This window comes from Podarcis tiliguerta (assembly GCF_965153285.1).
Source record: "Podarcis tiliguerta genome assembly, chromosome: 11".
Lineage (NCBI taxonomy): Eukaryota > Metazoa > Chordata > Lepidosauria > Squamata > Lacertidae > Podarcis > Podarcis tiliguerta.
Window position 1 is genome coordinate 11,178,400 of NC_139544.1, and position 18,348 is coordinate 11,196,747.

At 46.0% G+C, this 18,348-nt stretch overlaps 1 protein-coding gene across 1 annotated transcript; it reads left to right on the forward strand.

Moving 5' to 3' along the window:
• Positions 1–9,513: 9,513 nt before the first annotated feature.
• Positions 9,514–11,146, forward strand: LOC310660280 (uncharacterized protein; the record flags this gene model as incomplete). Its single annotated transcript, XM_083404605.1, has 2 exons — positions 9,514–10,161; positions 11,063–11,146. 2 exons carry the CDS (start codon positions 9,514–9,516, stop codon positions 11,099–11,101), a joined length of 687 nt encoding a protein of 228 aa, XP_083260731.1. The 3' UTR covers positions 11,102–11,146.
• Positions 11,147–18,348: the final 7,202 nt, after the last annotated feature.

Sequence of the window (18,348 nt, forward strand, 5' to 3'; positions counted from 1 at the left end):
TGGGGGCAACACCATAACTAAAGCTGATAAAAAAAAATAAACAATAATTACAGTACAAATGATGGATGGGGATGAAGGAAAGGAAGAGAGAGTATTAAACACAGGTTCCCGGGAATGTGCAAGCTCTAAACAGGCAGCCAACAGAGTAGGCAAGGCAGCGTGGTGCCAATGAAAAATGAGCCCCGCGATCTTCACTCTCTACGTGACTGAATATGCTGTGAATAATGAAGAGCGGTGATACAATGAAAGCCTCGCTGTGTGAAAACATGCTACTGGGAAATGCCTGCAGAGTCGCTGAAGAAATCTGAACATTAAAGTTAGTTAGTCTTTGACTTAGATCAAGACTCCAGCTGATCAAATGGCAGGCAAGTGGGAAGATTTTCCTCTACTGGAAGGGTAGAGAACATTTGCTAGCATAAGGCAGCTACAGAGAATGATGCCCTTTCAAAACACCTGCCCGTTCGCATATTTCACTTTCTTGCAAGATTTTCGGAGAATAAAATCAAAGTAGGATCAACTCAGCGTTCTTGTTTACTGCAGTCTCTAGTGCTCTGGAAAATGTCATTTTCTTATGACATTGCCTGTTGTATTTGGGTACAAAATGTACCCAGGAAACAAGCTAGTGGTTTAGAAGGTTGGTCCCCCTTTTAAAGGTGAAAAATAATAACTGTGTTTGTAACTTTTTGTCAGCTCTAAAGGTGGAACGTGTTATGAGCTGTCAACTAAAATGGCAGCCCTATGCCAAATTCCTTCCACTCCCTCTGTAAAATGTAGCTCAAAGTATATCATACCTTGATCGTCCCCCGAAAGGCACAATGGGTGCCTGAGGTACAGAATGCAAAAAAGAAGAAGGCACAATTGTGTTTTCTGACTGTTGAAACTTCCTATCCAAATCATGCATTTAAAACACTCTTATAACTTCCCCCAAGCAATCCTGGGAACTGTAGTTTGTTCAGGGTGCTGAGAATTGTTAGGACATCCCTTCCCAGCACTAGTCACAAACTTCAGTTCCCAGGATTCTTTGGGAGAAGCCATGACTGTTTGAGAGTATTTGAGAGTGATTTGAAAGTATTTAATGTGATTTAAAATGTATGACGTGGGTGTGACAGGTGTATTAAAGAGCACAAGGTTACATTATGTTCCATGATCCTCACATTGCAGCTTGCATCTGTGGAGAAATCGGTTTTTTTTCTGAGGTAAAGTTGTGATTTAAAAATGTACACTGGGATTTATACGTTGTAAAGGCAGGACTAAACCACTTCTGGCACAACGGAACAGTGTGACAGAAATCAGAGTGCATGGAAACGGCGTTTACCTTCCCACCACAGCGGTACCTATTTATCTACTTGCACTGGAGTGATTTCGAACTGCTAGGTTGGCAGGAGCTGGGACAGAGCAACAGGAGCTCAGCTAGTCACAGGGATTCGAACCGCTGACCTTCTGATCGGCAAGCCCAAGAGGCTCCGTGGTTTAGACCACAGGCTCTGTTGCAGTAGCTGGTTGCTGGAATTTTCTGGGGCCCTCTAAGACAAGCAGCAGCTTGCAACAGGGTTGCAGCAAACAACTAGGCAGCACCTGCTGCTACTGTTATGCAAGAGCTCAGGTTCTGTTTACTTTTTGCTGGAGCAGATTCACGGCTCTGTGTTCCCTGCAACCCTCTCTCAAAATTCCAAATATCCTCATATGCCCCCCAAAATTCGTGACCACTGCCCTGTACCAACTGCACCGAAGGCACACCCTCCAACATTTCTCCTATGAAAATAGGGATGTCCTATTCAATTATTAAGGGACGCGGGTGGTGCTGTGGGTTAAGCCACAGAGCCTAGGACTTGCTGATCAGAAGGTCGGTAGTTCGAATCACCACAAGGGGGTGAGCTCCCGTTGCTCGGTCCCTGCTCCTGCCAAACTAGCAGTTCGAAAGCACATCAAAGTGCAAGTAGATAAACAGGTACTGCTCCGGCGGAAGGTAAACGGCATTTCCATGCACTGCTCTGGTTGCGCCAGAAGTGGCTTAGTCATGCTGGCCACATGACCCGGAAGCTGTATGCAGGCTCCCTTGGCGAATAAAGTGAGTTGAGCACTGCAACCCCAGAGTCAGCCACGACTGGACCTAATGGTCAGGGGTCCCTTTACCTTTTATTCAATTATTATTATTAGTAGCACCATATTATTACTATTATTTTACTAGTTATACTCCTTCCATATGCCTGGGTTGCCCAAACCACTCTTGGTGGCTTCCGTCATAGATAAAAACTTAATAAAACGTCAAACTTTAAAAACTTCCCTATACAGGGCAGCCTTCAGATGGCTAGGGGGTCGGATAACTCCATACCCTCCAACATTTCTCCAATGAAAATAGGGGTGTCCTAAGGAAAATTGGGGCATTCTGGGATCAAATCAGAAAGCAGGGTGGCTTCTATAAATCTGGACTGTCCCTGAAAAATAGGGACACTTGGAAGTTCTGCCAAAAGCTGAATACAGTGGTGCCTCGGGTTAAGAACTTAATTCATTCTGGAGGTCCATTCTTAACCTGAAACTTTTCTTAACCTGAGGTACCACTTTAGCTAATGGGGCCTCCCGCTGCCACCACACCGCCGCTGCGCAATTTCTGTTCTCACCCTGAAGCAAAGTTCTTAACCTGAGGTACTACTTCTGGGTTAGCAGAGTCTGTAACCTGAAGCATCTGTAACCTGAGGTACCACTGTATACCAAGAATGAAAGATCCAGGGGCCCGACTGTAAGAGCTTGCCAGAAGATGCTACTGGCTTGCTCTCCACTCACATAGTGAGTAGTGTAGCAGGGATCATCTGACATGAGGAGCCAATGGGGTCTAACTGGCCCTAAAAGCCCTCCAAGTCTTAGTACCATGAATTGCTCAGTTCAAGCTGTCGTCAGAGTGCTCCTACCTGCCTTTGTGTCTCTGTCACCTGCTTGCCAGTCCAGCTACTTAGCAGTTCAACTCTCTGCCTTGTTTCCCACCCCCTGAAACTCCAGCCCTTGACAGAGTCATTTGACAGTATTCGTGTCTCCCTCGGTAGTATAAAGCACATGTATAGGACATTCACATTTTATGTTTTAGAAATAAGACACATCAGATAATTACTCTCACAGATTTTAAATGTTTGCATGGTAGCCCAGCCATAGCAAGAAAGGCACAGAATTAGTTCTACAGATTTCAAAAATTATTAATAAAAATATGGTTTTTCTGAATGATTTTTTTTTTAAAAAAAAAAAAACCAGTGGGGTGACACTTAAGCTTTTTGCATGGTCCAGGATAACCAGTTTCAAAAGATTATATTTCTTTGCAATTGAGACTTTGCTAATAGCATCCTGAATGAAGAGATCATATTTAGCAAGGTTGATAATGCCTTGCAGAAAAAGAAAGGAAAAGGAAACGTCTTGTTAGACTGATGGTTGCTTTAAAACTGCAAGACAAGGGGTGATGAGTTTCTCCTTCCATGCAAAAAGTATTTTGCAGGGTCACAAAAAATATGGCCAGAAATATGGACTTAGAATTTGTTCTGGAAAGACTAACCAAGAAAAACTACTCAGTTTATTATGTTCAAGGTTTTCACTCAATGCCAAGGCTGATCATAAGGCAGCGGAGGGCGGTTGTCAAATACATTAGCTTTGGACATGATGGCAGTACCTGAGACATTTAAATATCATTTTTAAATATTACCTTGGGAGAATATCCAGCTTTAGGATACTTTTTAAAGAAAGTGCTCTACAAGTTAATAAGTCTACCATGTTCCTTTATTCCTGGCCTCACATTCCTATTGAGGCCTCAGCCTCCTCAGAGGGATGCTGAAATGGAGAGATTTGGAAATCCTCTGTTATTAAAACAGTAATTTCTCTGTAGCCCCCATCCATTTATTAAAGGGTGGTCTTTCTGTTTGTATTTATTTTATTATGCCTTTAAATAAACACAAGGCATGCCATGATGGCTATTCATTTTATTTATTGTTCTTAATTTTTATGAATTGCTTCTCTGCACTGCTAAAAGCACCAGAGGCTACTTTTATCTACAAAGCTCCATAAAATTGTCCTTTCAAACCTTGCGTTTAAAAGAAAGCGGATTGCAATTTGTCAAATAATACTTCTAGAAGTAAACAACAACAAAACCCCAAATCTAATTCAAGAGCAACTTATTGTTCTCTGTATTTTATTTTTTGATAAAATTTAAACATGCAAGGATGCATCTCCACATACTAGTTTTCACCAATGCGGAGCCCTTCAAATGACTACAAGTCCCAACAGCTCTGTCCCACACAGACGTTAGTCCAGAATGATGGGAATTGTAGTACAGCAACATATAGAGAGCATCCAATTAGGGAAGGCTATGCTCATTTGCTTTGAAGTAAATCCTATTAAAAAAAAAATGTGGCTTGCTTCTGAGGTAAATGTTGGCAGCAAGGCAGGAAATTATACTAATCGCCATAGCAGTCTACCATGTTCCTTTGTTCCTCATAAACAGAGCTTCTTAGCAACAACAACAACAACAACAATTTATTTTTTGTACCCCACCCATCTGATTGAGTTGCCACAGCTGCTCTGGCCAGTTGTGCTGTTGACGGTGATGGAAAAAAAGAGGAAGAACTACTACGACTATTATACAAAGTTATACTTTGTACAGGACTTTAAAAAAAAGAAAATGAGACACAAAGACTCACAATGTTGGGAAGGGCAAAATATTAGGATATGACCATTTGTAAATCGGGCACCTACATTAAAAAAAAAAAAAAAGGATAATGGCTAGAAGATGATGGAAGTTTTCTGTCCTTGTTTAAAAATAGACTGCTCCCTGGCCTACTCCTCCCAACCTGTATGTGGTGCCACCCCTCCTTCCCTCTTTCTCAAAACCCTTCCCATCCCCCATCCCCCCGCTTTTTACTTATCCTCTGAGCTCTTCCCCACCTGTCACCAAACTTGTACACATGATGACAGGGACACAGGTGGCGCTGTGGTCTAAACCACTGAGCCTCTTGGGCTTGCTGATCGGAAGGTCGGCAGTTCGAATCCCCGTGACAGGGTGAGCTCCTGTTGCTCTGTCCCAGCTTTTGCCAACCTAGCAGTTTGAAAGCATGCCAGTGCGAGTAGATAAACAGGAACGACTTCGGTGGGAAGGTAGGTAAATGGCATTTCCATGTGCTCTGGTTTCCGTCACAGTGTCCCATTGTGCCAGAAGCTACTGTTAGGTCCATCATGAGACGTCTGCCAACTTCCAGTCACAGATACCAGCAGCCTTCAAGCAAGCAAACTTGCCTTATTATCGCTCCCTAGCATCCCACTGCCAGAGGATTGCCTCCTTCCATTCACCACTTTGCCTCCTCCAAGTGAAAGAAACCTGGGCAGTGCTGAATGTCACATCCATTGCCAGGTGTGTCCTGCTGGAAATAGAAAAGGGCTTTCCCCTTGGCCTGCCTTTATATCCACTCAATTGCCAAGTGCCTTTGTGACATCACAAGAAACCCACAGCCAATGGCAACAACTGAGGAGGCATCATCTTCATTGCTTTGAGCCTCACAATGGCAGGTGGACCTATCAGTGATTGTGTGATTGTTTATTTGGGATGTTTCAGGTTGTTTTAATAAATCAGTGCAGCCAGTGAAAAGGCCCTTTCTCTTGTTGTCATCACCTGTGCCTCCACCCTAGGTGGAACACTGAAAGGCATCTCCTTCTGATTTTAGCGAGCGGGTGGCACTGTGGTCTAAACCACTGAGCATCTTGGGCTTGCTGATCAGAAGGTCAGTGGTTCAATTCCCCATGACAGGGTGAGCTCCTGTTGCTCTGTCTCAGCTCCTGCCAACCTAGCAGTTTGAAAGCATGCCAGTGCAAGTAGATAAATAGGTACCACTGCAACAGGAAAGTAAACGGTGTTTCCATGCGCTCTGGCACTCGTCACGGTCCTCCATGTGCCAGGAGTGGTTTAGTCATGCTGGCCACATGACCTGGAAAGCTGCCTGTGGACAAACGCCGGTTCCCTCAGACTGAAAGCGAGATGAGCGCTGCAACCCCATAGTCGCCTTTGACCGGACTGAACCGTCCAGGGGTCCTTTACCTTTTACCTTACTCATGACGACCCTTGCTCACTTTCTTTCACTCTAGCATTGTTCTCTCCCTGTCCTGTTCCCCACTATCTGTTTCAAAGTCTTAGGAGCAGGAGCCATCCGTATGAAGTAAAATACCACGTACAATGGTACCACGGAATCCCCCTCGTGCTACAGGAGAACGATGAGAAACTAGCTGAAGTGTGCAACCTTTAAGCTCATCTGCAACCTCTTCATCCAAGTTCCAGGCTTCTCCATTCCAGAAGACAAGGAAGAGAGATTTGGCAGAGAATTAGGGGACTGTTTTATGATAAGTTGTCAGCCCCACAGGAGTTTATGTTTTTAATTATGCACCCTGATTGGATATATGAGATTGATATCATTGCTGTGCCATCATTTAATAATATTCAGGCAGTTAGATTTGCCCTGGCGGCTCAGCAAACAATTTTCCTTCCAAAGTGCAGAGGTTTGCATTCTTTCTCTTCCCGCTCCGAACTGTTATTTATCTAGTCATGCCGTACAATTGTCCACCTCATGTTGGCTACAGTGAACTCTGCTTGACTCTTCCATGTACTCACCCGAAATCAATCACAAAGACGAAGACACTGGCATTGACACTGGCAAAACAAATATCCAAATGTAGAGTTTATGAAGCAACTCGGATCCAGATATTACTTTCTAATGCAACAGCGCATGCTACTACCTAGCCCTGAAAGTGGATTTTATCTGTCTCGGTTATAATGAGCTCATGCTGTCTATGTGATAAGGGTCATGTTTCTCTCTTGCACTCCCTAATAACTTCCTAATAATTTACAGTTCTAATGGAAGCGCTACAGACTTTCTATCTGCATGACATTTTAGTGACTCAGTCCACAGTCCTCCTCATTTCAGTGTAGAATTAGTCTTGCTCTCTTAACATCCATTTTATTTTGGATCAAATATGAGGCACTGAGAAGTCACCTTCCTATCACGCATCTCTTTCAACAAGGTCCTCGGCCTCAAATGCTTCTTCTGATTTTGTCTTCCAAGTTCAATACCAGCTGGTGTAGATTGAGAATTGAACCGTGCCCTTCAGGCAATTTTACACCAGAATGAGCATATAGATTTCCCACATTCATACATTATATTTTAGCTGCACTGGTGCCCCTGAGCAGTGTCCTAGCCAATACTGGGTTAACTACGCATAGCTTCAGAAATCAGATTTTTTTAAAAAAAATAAATCTTTTTTTATTTTGACAAAGTAATAATAAATAAATAAGAATAAAAATGTTCACCCCACCCCAAGACCATTCCATTGTAACTATCCGACCTCCCAAAATATCAACACCTCTTGTGATGGTTTGACCCCTTTGTGTTTTAACAGTACAAATTCTACAAACACCTTCCATATCTCCTCAAAATCATTTCTCCTGCATATTCCCCATCTTACCTTAATTGTACATGTTAATTTATCATCAATTGCTATATCCCATGCCTCTTTATACCATTCTTGCATTTTATATTCACCTTGCCCCTTCCACTTCCTAGCTATAATAACTCGTGCAGCTGTCAATAAAGAAATCAGATTTAGAACTCTGGGATATTCATGTTGGTAAGCAATATGTCCTAAGATCACAATGCCATTAACCATTAACACTTTCATTCTTAAACATCTATTTCCTATTCAATGATATTTCTCTTTAGAATTCTAGATATCTTTAATATTAATATTAATTTATTTATATGTTATCCATATGACTCGGTTACCCCAGTCTAAACAGGGTTGCCTTCAGGTGTCTTCTAAAAGTGAGATAGTTGTTTATTTCCTTGACATTTGATGGGAGGGCATTCCACAGGGCAGGCGCCACTACCGAGAAGGCCCTCTGCCTGGCTCCCTATAGCCTCACTTCTCACAGTGAGGGAACCGCCAGAAGGCCCTTGGAGCTGGACCTGTGTTTGGAATCCTGGAGAGCTTCTACCTATCAGAGTAGACTGAGCTGAGTGGACCAATGCTCTGACCTGCGAAAGGCAGTTTCCTATGTTCCCAACTCGAACTCTGCTTTCTAATCAGCCATGTTTAGAATTCAAATGGATGTGAGGACTTTATAACTTCCTGTGGAAAATGCTAGAAGCCATCTTTCTGCATGTCCACTGGAAAAACTTATACAGTAGCTTCATATTACAAGCTTGTGAACTTCCAGAAACAGATCTAAATATCCTTTTATGACTGGATTAGCCTCTTGTGATACAGAAAAGTATTGATCGAATATCCCGCTTACAATTTAGTGCAGTACTTAGTATACACTTAATTCTCCAAGGAGCTCAAGACCACAACTTATTACATTCAATAGAAATAAGAGGCTTCAGTACTTCCTGGGTGTAGCTCAGCAACTTCCAAGGCCAGGCTGATAAAGAAATACTTCAGAAGGATCAATAATATCATGTCCATGAAGTGCATTGGGGAGGAGGACCAAAGCAAGCCATTTCCAGTCTTCCAGCAGGATTTTGTTGAAGCAGATGAATAGAAAACTATGGGGGATATTCAATAGTCCTTTTTATTTTTATACAACATGAACCAGTGCTGCACGATGGCCTGGAAAAAAAAAAAGTATGCGCGGATAAGAGGAAGGAACTGCCAAATGGGAGTGACATTTTCAAATGAAAAACCTGAGCTATTTTGTGGCTCACTGTAACCTAAGTATTTTAGCCGTGTTTTAGCTATGCTTTTATTTGTACATCACTTGGAGAGCTTTCTGGTCGAGTGGACGTGTTATGTACTGAGTTGAATAGGATCCAAACTGCAGCAGTCTGATTGGTCCTAGAACAATAGGATCGAAAAGGCATCAGTCTGATTGGTCCTAGAACAATAGGATTCAGAATGCAGCAGTCTGATTGGTCCTAGAACAATGCAGCAGTATGATTGGTTGGCAGGAACCACCCAATCATGCTCCAGATAGAAGTGAATCCACAACCTGATTGGCTTACAGTAGAATTCCGGAATTAGCCAATCATGTGCAGCCTATTGTGTAAATAATGTATATAAGGCAGATACTTTGAGGGGATATTCATTCATTCCTCCTCACCACTATGAGCTGAATAAAGAGCATGAAATCACTTTGCGACTCTGAGTATATTTCACTGGCGACGAGGGTGGGATCCCGCTGAGCTGACTGCCACACACAGCACCGCAGCACCACAACCTGCCGCACCGCTGCCTCGCACCGTGTATCCAGGCTTCAGCTCCGGGGCGCAAGGAACTCAGAATGGCAACCGACAGCAGCTTCTCGCCGTTCAACCCAGCATCTGGAGACTGGGAAGCGTACGCCTCCCGTTTCACCTTCCTCCTAGAAGCCAAAGGGGTCACCGATGAAGAAGACGCCAAAAAGAGGGCGATATTCTTCAGCGTCTGTGGAGAGGAGACGTTTGAAATCGCCCGGGCTCTCCTTGCGCCTGAAGGCGTCGCTACTGTTCCATATAAACAATAATGGAACAGCTGAAGGGGCACTTTTCGCCGCAGCCCTCAGTGGTGGCTCGTCGAAATGCCTTCTATGCAAAGCGGCAAGCCCCTGGGGAAACCATAACTGGGTTTGTGACCTCTCTCCGCCAAGCTGCCCGGTTCTGCAACTTCTCAGAGCTGGAGAACATGCTTCGGGACCGCCTCGTCGGTGGCCTGGAGGATGAGAAGCTGCAACGACGCCTCTACGCGAAGAAGGACCTAACGTTCCAGGTCGCTCTGGAGGAGGCCCTGGCAACGGAAGCTGCCAAGAGGTCGACGCAAGAGGCACGGCCGAGACTGCCACCCCAACCGAGGGTCCACCACGAAGACCTCACCGACGACTCAGGATCTGACAGGGAGGAGGTGCACCGAGTACAGCAGCGCACTCAAGCAGCCCACATACCACAGCTGCCTCGACGAGAAGGAGGGAACTGCGCAAGCTGCGGGGAAAGTCACGAGAGGAGGACTTGCCGTTTCCGCAACGCAGAGTGCAGGCAGTGCAGAAAATTGGGACACATCACCCGGGTGTGTCGAGCTCGGCCCACCCGACGCCAGGCATCAGATGACCAATCCAAGAGCCCCAGGTCCCGGGGCCCAACGCACCAAGGCAACTCGACGGAGCTCATGGACTTCCAGGTATACCAGTTGCCCCACCCCAACGTAGAGAAAATTTATGTAGAGGTACAGATAGAGGGCGCCCCATGCCACATGGAGCTTGACACGGGTTCAACTCTATCCATAATCTCGGCAAGGACCTTAAGGAAACTGTGTCCTGCTGGGGGTCCCAAACTCAGGCCGGCCCCATTCACCCTCCGGGACTTCCAGAAACGTAAGGTCCCCACAATGGGGGTGGGGACCTTCAGGGTGCAATACTGAGGGCGGACGCGGCAACTGGACTTGCTTGTGGTCAAGGGCCCCTACATTAGCTTACTGGGATTGGCATGGTTTGAACCACTGGGGCTAGCCGTCACCGGGGTGAACAACACTAGCTTACAAGTGGACGTGGACGCCATATGCAAGGAATTTCCGGGGGTTTTTGATGGGAAATTGGGACAGTATACGGGCCCCCCCATTGCTCTACAGCTTGACCCCGCAGTACGACCGGTCAGGCTCAAGGCCCGCCGGGTCCCGTTCGCCCTGAAACCCCGTATAGACGAGGAATTGGACCGGCTCGTGGAGCAAGGAGTGCTGGAGCCGGTGCCTAATGCCCCCTGGGAAACCCCAATCGTCACACCCGTCAAGCCTAATGGTTCGGTCCGCATCTGCGCAGACTACAAATGCACCATAAACAAGGCCCTCACGGCCCATGCATACCCAGTGCCAGTGGTCAGCCATGTCCTTGCCACCCTGGCTGGGTCGAAAATTTTTGGCAAGCTGGACTTGGCCCAAGCATATCAACAGCTACCAGTAGATGAGGCCACAGCAGAGGCACAGACGATTGTGACGCACAGAGGAGCGTTCAGGGTAAAGCGGCTGCAATTCGGCGTCAGCGTGGCACCAGGCATATTCCAGAACCTAATGGACTCTCTCCTTAAAGGAATTCCTGGCGTCACCCCCTTCTTCGATGATGTGTTGATTGCCGGGCCCACACCAGAGGAGTTTGAGGACCGCCTCCGCACCGTTCTGCACTGTTTCCAGACGGCGGGTCTCAAGGTGAAGCGGGAAAAATGCCTACTAGGAGTGCCTCAGGTGGACTTTCTGGGATTTATGGTGGACGCAGAAGGGGTCCACCCAACTGGGGACAAGGTACGGGCCATTTGTGATGCCCCAGCAGCCAAGAGCAAGACTGAACTTCAGGCCTTCTTGGGACTATTGAACTTTTACCATTCCTTCCTTCCCCACAAGGCGGTGGTAGCGGAGCCCCTACACAGACTCCTGGACAAGCGGGCCCCTTGGGTGTGGGGCCAGCGCCAGGAGGCTGCATTCCAGGCAGTCAAGGACTTGCTTGTCTCAAACTCAGTCTTGGCACACTTTGACGAGAGGCTGCCGGTGGTGCTAGCATGCGACGCCTCACCCTATGGCATTGGCGCTGTCCTGGGACACCAACTCCCGGATGGAAGAGAGGTACCGGTAGCATACTTTTCCCAGACACTCAACGCAACCGAGCAGAACTACTCACAAATAGACAAGGAGGGGCTGGCAATTGTGAAGGGAGTAAAAAAATTCCATGATTTCTTGTACGGGCGGCCCTTCACCGTGGTGACTGACCACAAGCCGTTGCTTGGCTTGTTTGCCCCCGAAAAGCAGACCCCCCAAGTGCTGTCTCCTCGCGTCCTCAGGTGGTCAATTTTCCTTGCCAGCTACCAGTATGCACTGATTCACCGACCTGGGAAGGCAATGGGCCATGCAGACGCCCTCAGCAGGCTACCACTACCGGAAACAGGCCCCGACCCAGCACCTGCACAAGAGGTTATGAGCCTGGAGCTGCTTCCCGACCGCCCCATTCAGGCACAAGAAGTTGCACACCGTTCCAAGAAAGACAGGGTCATCTCCCGGGTCTTGGACTGGGTGTGGAGGGGATGGCCCAGCAGCAGCCCCGGGCCAGAATTCGCTGGCTACACAACCCGCAAACATGAACTGTCAGCCCACAAGGGGTGCCTGTTATGGGGAAGCAGGGTCGTTGTTCCCCAGCCCCTCCGCAAAAGGGTCCTCACAGCCCTACATGAGACACACCCAGGGGTAGTAAGAATGAAGGCCCTTGCCAGGAGTTATGTATGGTGGCCGGGGATCGACGGAGAGATAGAGGCCTGGGTCAAACACTGCCAGGCCTGCCAAGAATCCTGCCCAGATCCCCCAAGGGCCCCAGTCCAGTCCTGGGAGTCCGCCCGAGCACCATGGTCACGCCTGCATGTGGACTTCGCTGGCCCCTTTCAGGGGAAAACATTCTTCATAGTGGTGGACTCCTACACCAAATGGCTGGAAGTCGCACTGGTACCGTCCACTTCTACGTCCGCAGCCATCCGGATACTACGCAGGCTATTCGCAACCCACGGGCTCCCTGACACTCTTGTCTCAGACAACGGGACTGCATTTACGTCAGGAGAATTCCAAACCTTCATAGCGCAGAACGCCATCCGCCACATCCGTTCGGCGCCATTCCACCCTGCCACCAATGGCCAAGCAGAACGCATGGTGCGGACCACCAAGGACACCCTTCGCCGCATGACGCAAGGGGATTGGGAGTACCGCCTTGCCACATTCCTTCTAGCACAGCACAGCACCCCCAGCTCAACGACTGGCCGGAGCCCCGCTGAACTACTAATGGGTCGGCGCCTTGCAATCAGATTGGACCGCCTGCACCCCGATAGAACTCAGGATGAGGTAGTGGTGGGGGAAGGCCGGAACCCCCGGACCTTCGAGGCCCAGGACCCAGTGTACGCAAAGAATTTTGGGGCAGGCCCTGCATGGGTACCTGCCACAGTCACCAGGGTCACTGGCCCCGTGTCGTACGAGGTGCTAACAGATGGGGGGCAATGCTGGCGCCGCCACTGCAACCAGATACGGCGACGATTCCCGGGAGAAAACCAGGAGGAGGTGGACAGGTCAGAGGAGTCCCAAGGGAACAGTGGGGCAGTGAGGCCTATACAGCAGCAGGGGCCAGCAGGAGAAGCAGAATCAGTAAATACAGAGACGACCCGCGAAGCCGAAAGGACACCAGAACCAGAACCACGACTGAGCGAGCCGGTTGCGCCAGACCAAACAGGCCCATCACAGCCAGCATCCTTGGAACACGAGCCAGAACCTGAACCCCGGACCAGGGAACACCACAGGCCGCAACGCACACGTAGGCCGCCGGCGTATCTCGAGGACTATGAATGCGACCTCCCGGGCAGGACTGTAACTTAGAGGGGAGGGGTGTTATGTACTGAGTTGAATAGGATCCAAACTGCAGCAGTCTGATTGGTCCTAGAACAATAGGATCAAAAAGGCAGCAGTCTGATTGGTCCTAGAACAATAGGATTCAGAATGCAGCAGTCTGATTGGTCCTAGAACAATGCAGCAGTATGATTGGTTGGCAGGAACCACCCAATCATGCTCCAGATAGAAGTGAATCCACAACCTGATTGGCTTACAGTAGAATTCCGGAATTAGCCAATCATGTGCAGCCTATTGTGTAAATAATGTATATAAGGCAGATACTTTGAGGGGATATTCATTCATTCCTCCTCACCACTATGAGCTGAATAAAGAGCATGAAATCACTTTGCGACTCTGAGTATATTTCAGGACGGCACATTTATAAAATGAATAAACTTTAATTAAGTCAACATGTTAGCTTCATAGATAAAGTTCTCCCCAAAAGGTTTACTTGAAAACATATCTTTGAGTAACAGTATTTGCTCAAAATTTACAAGTTATGCATATAAATTACAGTACAGTTTTACTTAGTTGCTTAGTTTAAATCCATCAATGACTAAAATAGAGCAGATGAAAGCTGAACAAAGCAATAAAATGGTTGATCTTTACAAAGAGTTACTAGGCTCAACTCCCCTGACCTAAACACTGGACTCACTAATCACAGATGATTTTAGGATGCTCAGAGGGAGGAATAGTCAAATTGCATATGATCAGAGGCAACCTTAATTATTATGCTTTATATTCAGTGGTGGAAGCCATGATTTTTAAACCCTGTTTCTGGGGCAGAGCCATGGTGAACTCTAGCTCATATTGAGTTCAGAAATTTCTGGTGTTTTTTTTTCAAATTTACTTATTAACATTTTCTTAAAAAACAAACAAAAACCTTTTCCTGTTGCCCTCCCCTTTTCCAGGAGCTTCAGTCAGAAGTGCAACATGTAAATGGTAATCATTGCAGAAAAATATGTACAACAGAACACAAATTAACCCAAGAACTGTTCTGATGCAGTTTCTGATCTGACTTCCAACCTCTCACCCTCTAAACCCATTTACTCCCATTCCATAAGAAAAACTGCTTAGGATAAGAAATGGTCACCTAAACACCTCCAGTAGTTCTGATACACCCAGTGCATCTGGACCAAAGACGGAAACTAGGAGGTTCCTGGGTTGGACAAATTGCAGTCGCATACAAGGTGTCTTCTGAAGCTACTGCTTTAAGATTAGATCCTGCAAAACATCCCCCCTTGGATTGGATGTAAGTAAAGTGAGGCTGGCTGAGGGCAGACTGAGGCTGTTTGAACAATGCCCCATTCATCCCAATAGACCTCCCTCCACTGGAAAACCCAATATATAAACTGTTGAAAGAGAGGAAGGCAGGCATTTCTTCCAACAGAAAATGGTGCTTCCTATAGTGAAGAAAACTGTTTTAGGTCTAACTCACATATCCTCCAACATTTTCCCAGTGACATCCTATTTTTTTATTATTATTATTATTATTATTATTATTATTATTATTATTAATACCCCACTCATCTGATAGGGTTGTCCCTGCCACTCTGGGCAGTTTCCAACATATATAACAACATAATAAAACATTAAACCTTTAAAAAACAGGGCTGCTTTCAGGTGTCTTGTAAAGGTTGTATAGCTACATATCTCTTTTGCTCAGGGGTCACATAACTCAATACTCTCCAACATTTCTCCAATGAAAATAGGGACGACCTAAGGAAAAGCGGGACATTCTGGGATCAAATTGGAAACTGGGATGGCTTCTGTATATCCAAGACTGTCCCCAGAAAATAGGTACAATTGGAAGTTATGAACTCACTGTTGTTGTGTTACTGTCATCATTGTTTACAATGATGTTTTGGTAACCACTAATGAGATGGTCAAGCGTTTGCCACCAAGAGTTGCACAAAGCCCAAAGGAGAGAAAAGGTCAAAAGAGTAAATGAAATGCATGGAAAATGAATAGGAAAATAGGCAAAAAAATCTTTGCTGGTGGGTCTCCAAAGTGACAAGATTATGGACCACTGCAGTCAAGGCTCTTATGAATGGCAATAGCAGCTCAAGATAGGATACCTAAAATCTTCATATCAGTGTTGAATGTTTTTATATAAAACCACCAAAGCTGTTTCCCGGCAACTGACAAGAAGAGTAAAAAGGCAATGAAGATTTATCTTGTCCTTTGTGTAATGCCATATCTACCAACTCAGCTCCAGGTCAGACACATAACAATAATGTCACATGTCTGCTACAGATCAAAGGAGATGATGGTCTGAAGCGCTCAGAAGGATGCGATCTCCCATCTACTGACAATTCTGGCATTAGAATTTGCAGCTGCTCAAGTAACATTTTTTAAACGGAAGCCATACCTTTGTATACTTGAGTTCAAACATGCAGAATGTTCAGGCTCTGCTTGTGTTTGTGAAAGCTAAGTTGAGAAGATGTCTGCAAACAATAAGAATGCATATAAGATGACATGGCAGAGGATGGCAAAAAATTAATTTCCCTGGAGCAGAAAAAAACGCCCCCCGAAAAACCTTTTGCCAGTTCTGCATGCGCTCACACACCAAAAAATGATTTATTACGTAGAGTCGTGGGGCACCTAGAGTTATTTACAGTTAATATATTGTTATTTTTACAAATGAACTTCTCATCCTTACCATAAAAGGGACATCCTATCAGATTTAAAATCCTGATTGCCTTCCAGCCTGGCCTGCGGTATCATAAATGCTGCCGTATCCCTGAGCTAGAGATGAATTAATTAATTGCAGCAACATTTGTATCCATTAAATTCTGAGTGATCTAATCTCCTGTTATAGCAACCATTAATTTATATCAAGGAAAGCAAGGAAATGCAGCTTGGGGATGAGAGCTGAAATTACACTCTGCCCCTAGTGACACGAGGCGTTAAGAATCAAGTCTCCTGCCTCACCACACACACCCTGTGTACAATCTGTATAGCACTTTCCTGAGTTCTGTTTCTTGGCCATGCTAGATGGTATTGCAGTCTTGGCAGAACAAGACAAAATGCTGGAACTGGCTGATATCTATTTCTGCTTCCAATAGTGCTCAGGTGTTGGGAACTGACAGGAATGAGGTCATTGAGAAACAAAGGAGAGAGAGAGCAGTGTACTCAGGGAACCCCAAAGTTTCCAAAATATATATACGCTGTGGGGGTTTTTTAACCCGGGGAATAAAGCGTGTTCTTCTTCAGGGAGAGCACGTGTTGCGGTGGGGTCTGCTGAGCCACCCCTCTGTTACCAGGCAGGGTCTCTAAAGATGGCCTGGGGCAGTGATTGGTTCACTGGGTTGCTGGGGTAAAAGTTATGTTACAATTTTGGTGGGAGGGGTAAAAGGTTTAAATACTCTGCACGCAGCCTTGTACTTTCTCTTTTGCTGCGTGCAACGGATCACCCGCCCACCCGCCCTAGAGTAAGGGGTTGTTGCGTTGACCTTGCTATGCCTGTCATGGGGTCATCTGCCTTTGAGCAGGGGCCTGGTAGGAATTTTTCCACCTGGCAAATTGGCTGACTGGGTGGTTTTTGCCTACTGCATAGCAAATCGTCACAACTTGTAAGGTTGTGGTTAGGCATTGGTTATAAATCTGGCAGAGGAGGGGTTAGGATAGGCTGTGCCTGCCCCTCCATGGTTGCTGCGGAAAGGGAATTCCGTTAAAGGAATCCTGGGGCTTGCCATCTTTTTGTCCAATCCCTGGAATGGGACTAGGGCCGGCAAGCCTTCGGGGAGCAGGCGGGTGAGAGTTGAGGGTCTGTGACTCAGCTCCAATTCCTCCCCGACTTGCTTTCCCCCGCACTGTCTTTCGGTGGTGCCCGGAAGTCAGTTCTGTCCCCAGGCGGGGGGACAGATAGTCTTAACCAATGCCTAAACAACCACTCACGGTTTGTATTTGAATAAAGTTGTGGCCAAAATCATGCCTAAAATCTTAAACAAAAATTACGTGTCTGTTGTGTATTATTTGGGGGGTGGATTGGGGACCTCAACACGCAAAAACCAGTTGCAGCCATGGAACTCAATGTGAGGCTTCCCTTGAGCTTGAGCCAGAAACTGTAGTTAGTGCAGAATGCTGCAGCACAATTGCTGACAGGAGCCAGGTCTTGTCAGCATATGAAATCTGTGCTCAGAGATCAGCACTGGTTGCCAATTTGCTACTGGGCCAAGTTCAAGATGTTGTTCTTAGCATCTAAAGCTCTTGACAACTTGGGACCAGTTTACCTAGGAGATAGTTTAGTGGGGAAGCATACCCTCCAACATTTCTCCCATGAAAATAGGGACATCCTATTTCATCACCATCATAATCATATTTATACCCTGTTCATCTGACTGGGTTGCCACTCTGGGCAGCTTCCGACATATATAAAAACATGATAAAACATTTTTTAAAAAGTTTTAACATCTATCCTATATGGTGCTGCCTTCAGATATCTTCTAAGTATAGTTACTTATTTTCTTGGCTTGGGAGTTAGATAACTCCATACCCTCCAACATTTCTCTGAGGGAAATAGGGATGTCAGTTTGTGTTTCTTGGTGCAGAAAGTATTGATCTCATGTGTAAAGATTCTTTTCTATTCTGATTAATACTAGAAGCTACTAGAAGTTTCTCTGTGTGAGAGAAGCAGACAGAGGAGTTATACCTTCTGGGAAGTTTGGGTTATACCTTCTGGGAAGCTGGTTTGAACTGGTTCTCTTATCTCTATTCTGCATTTACACTGACTATAAATATAGGCCAAAAGGAGCCTGGGTCTTTACTTTTCTCTTTCTGTCTGCATTCCTTCTGGTGTGGTGTTTCTGTTTCTGTATGCTATAGTGTTAAGGTTTAGTCTTGTTATAAGTTTTTAAGTGCCGCAACTGAATTCTGTATGAACTGAGCCAATCCCGATTGTATTGGATTTGTAACCATTCAGCTACATTTGCCTTCAGCACAAGTAAGCTCTGCTGAATGAAA